Source organism: Haplochromis burtoni, unplaced genomic scaffold, assembly GCF_018398535.1.
Source record: "Haplochromis burtoni strain Fernald_Lab_line unplaced genomic scaffold, NCSU_Asbu1 Contig_608, whole genome shotgun sequence".
Classification (NCBI taxonomy): Eukaryota; Metazoa; Chordata; class Actinopteri; order Cichliformes; family Cichlidae; genus Haplochromis; species Haplochromis burtoni.
The window spans coordinates 53465-62718 of NW_024582969.1; the positions used below are offsets into that span (position 1 = coordinate 53465).

General features: G+C 42.7%; 1 protein-coding gene across 34 annotated transcripts in view; it reads right to left on the reverse strand.

The window, feature by feature from the left end:
- The window catches only part of mbnl1 (muscleblind-like splicing regulator 1), a 39058-nt gene that overhangs the window by 3559 nt on the left and 26245 nt on the right, over positions 1–9254 (reverse strand). For 9 of the 34 annotated variants that reach the window (XM_005948533.3, XM_005948535.3, XM_042214739.1 and 6 more), the window contains 7 exons: positions 6225–6440; positions 5835–6053; positions 4162–4401; positions 3124–3177; positions 1737–1890; positions 817–852; positions 64–155 (listed from right to left, as the gene is read on the reverse strand). In XM_005948533.3, the coding sequence (XP_005948595.1) occupies positions 64–155; positions 817–852; positions 1737–1890; positions 3124–3177; positions 4162–4401; positions 5835–6053; positions 6225–6440 (1011 nt within the window). The remainder of the gene's footprint in view (positions 1–63; positions 156–816; positions 853–1736; positions 1891–3123; positions 3178–4161; positions 4402–5834; positions 6054–6224; positions 6441–9254) is intronic. The other 25 variants (XM_042214744.1, XM_042214738.1, XM_042214754.1 and 22 more) reach the window with 10 other exon arrangements.

The following is a 9254-nucleotide window of genomic DNA, read 5'->3' on the forward strand; positions in this document are numbered from 1 at the left end:
AGAGAGAGAGAGAGAGAGAGAGAGAGAGAGAGAGAGAGAGACTGAGGAGGTAGAGGTGCAAACCTGATTGGTGGAGGCAGTTGCGAAGGGAACGCTTGTGGCAGATGTGGTGGCTGCAGACACAGTGGCTGGAGTACCACCGTGCATCATGGGAACTTTTTTGGAGGGAAAATCATGTAAGCAAAAAATATACAGGAGGAGCAGTGTAGCCACATACACACCAGGCAAATGAGGGAAGGAGAAGGAGAGAGAGAGGAGGTCAGAGAAGGGTTCGATTTAACTGGTTCCCTTTCTTCCCTCTGCCAGCACTGATAAGGATCAAACAGTCTGAGATCGCAGTCTGGCAGCAGCAACTTACTTCCATATTTGCATGTAATAATAGTAAACTGCTGCTGTACTCTTCCAGTAAAGAAAAACAAAAACTAGAATGTGGCAGAGGGAGACAAAGGTCACCACTCTAACAAACCCCCCTCAGTTTTGTTTAATGTTTTCAAAGGGTTTCTACAGGTGTCAGGTTAAACCAGCCAAAAGCCAAGTTTAGAACGAGCATGAGGACAAGTGTGGTCGAGCAATATATACGGCAGAGAGGTCAAAATAACGAAGCTCAGTTAAACCATGAGGATGTTTTTATACATGAAATAAACAACATTTATATAAAACATTATTTGCTTTTGCCTCAAATCACGGAACCAAAGGACTGACTCTCAGGTCACCAAACAAAAATGCTTACAAATTGTCTATGAACACAACAAAGTACATTTCACTAAAACTGCGACTCAAACAAACAACAACTAAAGAAGGAAAGCCGGGACCTACCAACGCTGGCTGCAGGTGTCATGCACAATATTGAGCCTGTCCATCATGCAGTGCAACAGGAAGTGGATTGGATAGGGAAGAGAAATCAAAACAGCCCATCACAAGGTTCATTAGAGTGAAGGGAGAGATAACGTGGGGAAAAAAAGGTTAATATCTCTTGGACACAGACATCAGTGATTGGAAAAGGCGAAGAGGTAAACTCATCATCAGAAAACCAGTTAATTAAGTGAATCTACAGTTTCATCTTTGGTGTGAATGACAGAGTGAGAGCAGGGCTATGAGTGTAACTACAGAGCATTAAACATTACATACATACTCTAAAAAGAAGTGAGAGGAACAGCAGATGTGTGCAGAAGCCAGACTCTTCAAACTGGTGTTTGTTACCAGATACCATTACCCAGCCCCATTCATCCCAGCCCAAGCCGAAGCCCCTCTTCGAAATATGAGTGATCACACCGTGAAAAGTCTAACAACCTACTAAAAAAAAAAAACTAAACTAATACAAATTATTTGGATTACTAGTATTCATACCTATCATCCTGGGCCTGCATTTAATATGGGGTGAAGGTAGCTATAAAGAATTATATTAAGGCAATTAGTTGACAGATTGAAATAGTGACCCATTTTAATACCTACTGGCCATGCAAAGCCGGACAAAGCATAAAGCACATTTTTTCAAAGCTCTCTTTTAACACTGAAATACACACATGCAATCCCTGCAAGCCTAGATTAAAATCTAGAGTTATCACTTGCCTATTCTTTTTTTTAAAAATCCCTCTTTATAAAAGAAAAACAAAATCTGCTCTGTACTGCAATCTACCACTCTGTCCGATCCCAGCCAAGCAGGAGCCAGGTTAGACTGATCCAGGCATCCACTCAGCTGGTAAGAGCACTCGTTGTGGTCGCTTTGGGAGCCATACCTGATGGGAGGAAAGCAGCCTGCTGCTGAAACTGCATGCTGGCCAGGGCCTGTTGGTACTGGAGCATGCCGGTGTTAAACACGGCAGAGGCCCCGTTGGCCTTCTCCAGGGCTGCCCGCTTTGGCAGGGGAGCCATGACACTAGGGGCGATGCCCTGCCCATCCAGAAGGAGGGAGGTCAGTGAAAAGGAAAATAAAAAAGCCAGAGAGAGACAGAGGTAAAAAAAAAAAAAAAGAGGAAAAAGTAAGACAGAGAGAGAGAAAGAGAGAGAGAGGGTGTGTTGAAAGAGGCAAAAACAGGAAAGAAAACAAAAGAAGGTACATACGTTAGAGGACATCCGAGGAGCACTGTCACAACATCCTTGTGTGTACAACAATAACAATATCATTATATCATCAGTAGCAAGCAAGCAGCAGTCTGACACAAGTACTACACAAGCAGGAGCATGGTGCCTACTGGAGCTATTAGCTAACAAGCATTCATATGTTCATTACATTGGATTGTTAACTCTGCAGTCTTAGGGCTGACTAAGTGCAACATAAGCAAGCATTAACTATTAAAACAATAAGGCTGCTAACAAGTGGTGTAACAGGTAAGAAGCACAGAGAAAAGGGAGGCTGCACTGCTAGCTCCATGATAAACTGTGTAAGCATGTTTAAGTGATGGTTCACTCGCAGACAAAAACGTCAAAAATGGTCTTAGGCCAAGGGACGTAACTCAGAAAGCGGATCCCTGCTGTTTAAAAACCATGAGCGCTCTCGCGTGCGGGCTTCATCTTGGCTTGAGGCCATTCTTGAGGTCTGAATATCCGTGACAACATTTGGTGATGGAGTGAACTATCATTTGAACTGTAATAATCTGTTACGGTGGGATCACTCCTGTATGGTTTTAAAGGCTTTCCCTCTTAGCCCGCTCACCACCACCACTATCACCACCCCCACCCTTATCCATCTGACATGCACTAGCGACACAGACATGCACACATTTGATTGAGCTGCTCCACAACACTGAACACTGACTTAAGACGTTACACTGAAGCCATGCCACCGTTTATAGAAATTCTACTTCCTTAGCCCTCACTGACTGTTGTTAGAAAAGCTACGGGTGATGAACTGATTGTGGCTCCGAGAAAAATGACACATTTAGACTTGGTGCTCGAGGTGATCTGTACAAGAAGAAAAGCTGTTTTGGATGCGACCGTTGGGTTTTTTTTGTAACCCCGGAAAGCCACAATCACTTTATCACAGCCAATCATGACAGATCAACAAGAGGAAAAGACAGACATTGCACTGAGACAACGACAACAGAAATAGCTAGGTATCATTGGTTAAAACACTGCGCTACAACAAAGCCACATGCCAAGCTAAAAGGTGAAAGGTCATAGTACCAGGTCAAAGGTTGCGTCGAGGGGTCGCTTCAGTGATTTGACAGCCGACTGAGTCTTAATTAGCAGGCAGCGAGCACATGATGGCAATGGGCCAATGGGGTTCAAGCGCATTAACATAAACCAGCAAGCAGAGGTGCATCATGGGGGCAGCAGTGCAGTTTGGGTATAGGTGAGAAAAACAAAAACAAATAAAAAAACAAATCATTGGAATGCAAATATACAAGGGGATAACAGGACTAAGGCATGCACAGTGTGGACACTAGCTCTACTGCTCGACAGTTAAATGATCATCAGGAATCGATGACAGCTACTCATCTACATTAGTCATTGTCACACAGAGATGGATGAATATAGCGAGGAGAAAAATTATTCAACCATTACTGTAAGCGATTCTCAGTGACTGAACAGGAAATCATATGGAAGCACATATTCACAGGTTTCCATTTCACTGTGCACATCAGTCAGGTTCACATTGCAACGCTTCACCCCGAGCTTTCTGTTTCGCTACGTCAATAGAAGCATGTAGAAAACACTTTGATCAGCACTATTATTCACCCGTGCTGTTACTGTAAGACAGGACTGAAAGCACAATGAATCCTTTATAATAATGTCAAGAGGAAGAGAAGTTATAGGTAAGGAAGCACAGAAACAATGGAGTCACAATTAAGGCCAGGCCATCAGAGACAGAGAGAGAGAGGAACTGGACTCTCTACTCGTGTTCTGCGATGATAGAAAAAGGAACAACAATCAAAAAAAGGCTTAGCATGGGAATAACGAAGCTACTAATGCACTATTGTCCGATCCTTCTTCTTATCATCCAGATATGAGCAGGTTTCACCTACATGAACATGCAGACCTTTAAGGTTGGCCTGGCAAAAGCAGAACTGAGAACGCTACATTATACCAACCAGGAAGGTTAAGCAAGTTGAGTACGAAACACAGAACACATCTGCTCTACATTCGCTAACCCTAACGTAAATATAAAGCCAGTTGTGTGGGTGGTAAATGAGTGTGCGCACGCTTCTGCAGACTGCTCACCATGGCTGCGGCGGCTGTGGCCTGGTTCACCTGGTGCTGGGCAGCCTTTATTTTGGCCTGCAGGTGAGCCGGCGGGTGGAAGTACTTGCACTTTTCTCGGGAGCACCGACCCTTGATGTAGTCCATGCATACAGTGACGGTGTTGTCGTTGGTGTCGATCATAGTGCTGTCTGCGGGGTGAGCGAAGCGACAGTCGTTCTCCCCCCGAGAGCAGTTGCCCCTTTGATACTCCCGACAGACCTACAGACAAATGGGATGAGGCGAATGATAACGTGCAGGCTCCATGTCCAAATTCACCACCGCGGGAGAAAACGTTGTACAGAATATTTACATGAGATTTCTTTATTTATTTTTAATTCAAACCTTATTTAACCAGGAAAAATAAGACCTTTGAGATAAAAAAAATCTATTTTACAAGAGTGTCCCAGCTAAGAAAAGGCTCAGTCCAACAATAAGTCGCATAAAAAACTAACACACACACATCTGCCAAATCCACCCAGGCAAAAATTAAAATTAAAACACAAAAACAACCAAAATCTATAAAGTTCACTGTCAATAAAAATGATGACCTTAGTAAAAGTAATAGTCTATGTCCAGTTCACTTAAAATTGCCTTAAATTCAGATTTGCACAGAATACAGAAATAAAATCCTGTTTTATGCACTCAAATCTCAAATATTAATATTATAATACAAATTGAAGTGTTTTTATCTAAACCAGTTAACCCGTGAAATTCTTTCAGCCTGTGCTGAGCCTTCCTCTATCCATCACCACAAGATATATCTGGATACTTCCTGTTCAACTATTAGTGAGATCCTGTAATGCATTCAGAAAGGTCCACACTATGTTGAACCATTTCTACATTAACACAAATACGTATAATCTCATAATACATTTTATCCCCTATACACAGCTATGTGTTGCATCTCAGACATTTGTAAGTACGAGAGACACCAGAGGGCAGCACTTTCTTTTAAATTAGGCACACATAACGGCTGTTGCTTTCCTGACATCAACTCTGCCTTACTCCTGTGAGCGTTTCAGCAGTGTGTGACTGAACATGCTTTATGCCGCGCTATGCTACTTTTGTGACATGATGCTATTAAACACACAAAACTGCTATTTTAAATGGTGGCTGTGTGATATTGACACATAAAAGGTGCTATTTAACGTGACAAAAGTGTAATTTTAGTGCGGTTTGTATACGTTGAGCGCTGATTATAGCTTCAGCACTCTCTTCTAAATAACACGCCTCTGTTGTTATGCTCGTCTTGTGCCATTGTGTGAAACGCAATGAGCGAAAGCACCATCTCCACGGGAACTTAATTGAGATGCAGTTCATCAGGATTATACGAGTGATAAACCGATGACATTTCATCACAGTTTATCAACCTGTTTTTTATTTTCTTTCAGTTTGGTTTCTACTTTGCATAATTGCACCAGCTATTATAATTCAATTCCGTTTCAGAAACTGTTTATGCAAATCAAGTAAGGGCACCATTATTCTTATGCTTGTTAAGCTGCTTGCCATCAATATCTGTCTTGTTTACAGGCTCATTATCATTGAGGTTAACTCTACTCTGACTAACAAAGAGATACACCACGAGGAAGAGTTTGTAATGGAAAGTTTTTCATAGAAGAGATGAGATCACACTCAGTCAGTTTGTGTTTTACCTCAAGTCTGTCTGTTCTCAGCAGTTTCTGGGCTGCAGCGGCAGCGTTGGGGACTTGGCTGACTGCAGGGCTGGAGGCCATGAGGACAGGGGTGCTGGGCAGGATCTCTGGAGGCATCAGGCTTGGTGACACAGGGCTTAAGTAGGGATTAAAGGCTGCAGCTGCAGCTGCTGCTGCGCTTGCATTGGTGGCCAGGCCTGGTGTCACCGAGAACATCGGCTGGAGCAAAACAAAATAAAGGCAGAGGAATTAAAGGACAGCGGGGAGCGCAAACTGCGAGCTTTCCGTAAAGACACGCACTGACATGAAGGGGACTCAAAAGACGGGAAAGAGCCACGCAGACAAGAAGGAGCCATATATGTGTGAGCTTTTACATGTACGTAATCTCACCGTGGGCAGTAGCTGTGGTGTGTTCATACGTGTGTGTCCTCTCACCATAGGTGGTAGCTGCGTGCCAGGCATCATGGCATTGGCGAGCTGCATCTGTTGGGCGAGCATGGCCATATTCTTCTGCTGGATCAGATTGTTCCTGCCATTGATCTCCAGTTGGGTCTTTAGATGGGGAGGAGGGTGCAGGTACTTGCAATTCTCCCTGGAACAACGGCCCTGAGAGGAGTGGAGAGAAGTGACAGCCTTTAACGCCAGATTCAGAAAGATGCTTATATGGCAACAGGGTAGAGACAAACATTATTGACTTTATATTGACTTTAAATTGATCAGCTGGAGTAGTTTGCCTGTGCCAAAAATTCGCAGATTTCAGTGTTTTAAGGTTTATGGCAACATTCTTTTATTGGAATTGACGCTGATTTACATCAACAGTTATTGGTGCCTAATGTCTTGGCAGCTACCAAACTGGCCGTTATAAAATTTGTATAGACATCCATAGTCTTGAGTAACAACTGTGAGGATCGCCAGCTCCTGTACGATCGTCACGATGCCAAGGTTTACCCAGGTAATTGGCCTAACAACCAAATACCTGCTAAACTAATGTCATTCCTAACACTCTCGGCTTGGTGAGGGTGCTAAACATTATATCAGCATTACTTCAAGGCTTGGCAGACTAAAAAAAACAAAAAACCTCTCATTATTCACAAGGGGTCACCACAGAAGCATGGTGTGTTTGATTTGGCAGAATTTTTCAATCCAGACACCCTAAAGGGATTTGTGTCTCCTCGTAGATCTAAACAAGCTTTCACTTGTAAACCTTGTAAACCACTACACTGCGCACCACCTTTTGCATGTAACAATAAAATATGAAAAATGAACACATGGTGCATGTTCAATCTAGTGAAATCCTGCATCCTTGTTTATAGCTACTTCAACGTCAGACACTCAGTTTCACATTGGGTCTGGCCTGAGTCTATCACTAATTGTTAACAGCTTGCTATTTCTGCCAGTCCCAGCTGGGACATGTGTGTATGTGTACACTAGCCCCAGGAGGTCAACTGATGCTGCGCTGCTTTTCTCCAGACATCCAGCTTGGCTACATGTCTAAACGGTGCTAAAAATACCGTCCACTCATATGATCTGTCTATATTATATCAGCAGTCATCCGGAGGTCACGCTTCAAAGCCTCTGAATAATAATCTAAGACAGGGATCCCTTTCTGCTGCCTGTTGCGAGTATCCAATTATATATTCAGTCTGGAGAGGAGTAGTCTAGGAAAAGGTCTGACACACTCAAGTGCATTCTTGTGCAGGCAAGAATGCATATGCATTAATGCATGCACATTGGGGTCAGGTTCCTCTAACAGGTGGCAGATGTATGTCACGCAAACATGAGAGCGCGCACACAAAACACGTCCGCAGTTTAGGAAAGGCGCGTATTTCCTTTCAGCTCTGCGGTACAGCTGATCTGACTGTGCTCTCCCTCACTGACAGAGCTGACCCCACTGGGATTCATTTCTATACTCTGTCATGACTTCATCTCACTTTTCCATCTCCTTTGCTTTCACTGACACTGGAGCACCGGACAGGTGCAAAGGAAACAGGAAGGAGCACTGAGGGGAAATTTAATGGCAGGGGGTCCTTTTGAAGGTATTTTGTTGTATCCACTTGTCTGAAATTGTGATCTCAAGTTCTACTTGGAGCTCCTTTTAAAATGACAGCAGATTGTGTTGCAGAGCAATTAAGACAGATGCATGGACTATGACTACCTACACGTCTCCCTTATGCTCTGTGCCTGCTATCTTCTCTTCTGCTTAGATAACAAAATGGAGCGCACAGATAAGGGGCCTGATATTTTCATTATTTCTCTTTTTATATCAAAAATCTGATGAACAGCTATGAGACAGCACTGTGTCATTCAGAAAATGTGTTAAACTTGCTATGAAATTCTAGCAGTGATAGCAGAGAGTAAATATTTGCTAAAGTTGAATAAAAATGAACATAGGACTCATTTATTTAGTGAGAGGACAAACAGGCACAAAGACAGAGCCATAAGAATGGCTTATGCAGATTAGCTATTCACATTTTATGTCACACAGTGTCAATGAGTCAAAAAATGTGTGGCTATTTCCTAATGCGCAGTGCAAAATAGATGTTTGAATCAACTTAAAAGTTTCATACTGATCTAAAACACATTATACTCTTTTTCTTTTTTTCGTGTTTTTATTCCTTTCATCTTTTATATAGGTGTGTCTTTGAGCAACTGTTAGCCCATGTGCTCAAACATCTAGGACAGGCCAGGCTATATGTTAGCTGAGCTGGCCTCGACAATTCTGACACATTCAATTCATTCATTTTGAATTCGCATTCAGTTTTATTTATATAGTGCCAAATCACAACAACAGTCACCTCAAGCTGTTTTATATTGTAAGACAAAGACTAAACAACCCCTTATGAGCAAGCACTTGGTAACAGTGGGAAGGAAAAACTCCCTTTTAATAGGCAGAAACCTCCATATAACCAGCCCAAGGGAGGAGTGGCCATCTGCTGTGACCTGTTAGGATTAAATGCAGAGTGCTGTATAAACATAAAGTCAGTGGAAAAAGGTGAATGAAGAAGAAACACTCAGTGCACCAGCAGCCAAGGACTATTGCAGCATAACTATGGAGGATTCAGGTCACATGATCCAGCCCTAAATATATACTATCAAAAAGGAAAGTTTTAAGTTCTTAAAAGTAGTGTCTCCAGAAATCTAAACTGGGATAGGCCTGAAAGCCTCCCATTCTACTTTTAAATGCCCCAGGAACCACAAATTAACCAGCAGTCTGAAAGTGAAACGCTCTATTGGGGTGATATGGTACTATGAGATCTTTAAGATAAGGTCTGAATATTCAAGACCTTAAATGTGAGGAGAAGGATTTTAAATCTGGCACTAAAGTGTGTGTTCAAAAAAAGAGGAGCTGAAAGCAGGTTCTAATAGCACTCATCCAGAGAGTGACAACAACATCCAGAGAGGGGAGGGAGAGTGTGTGTG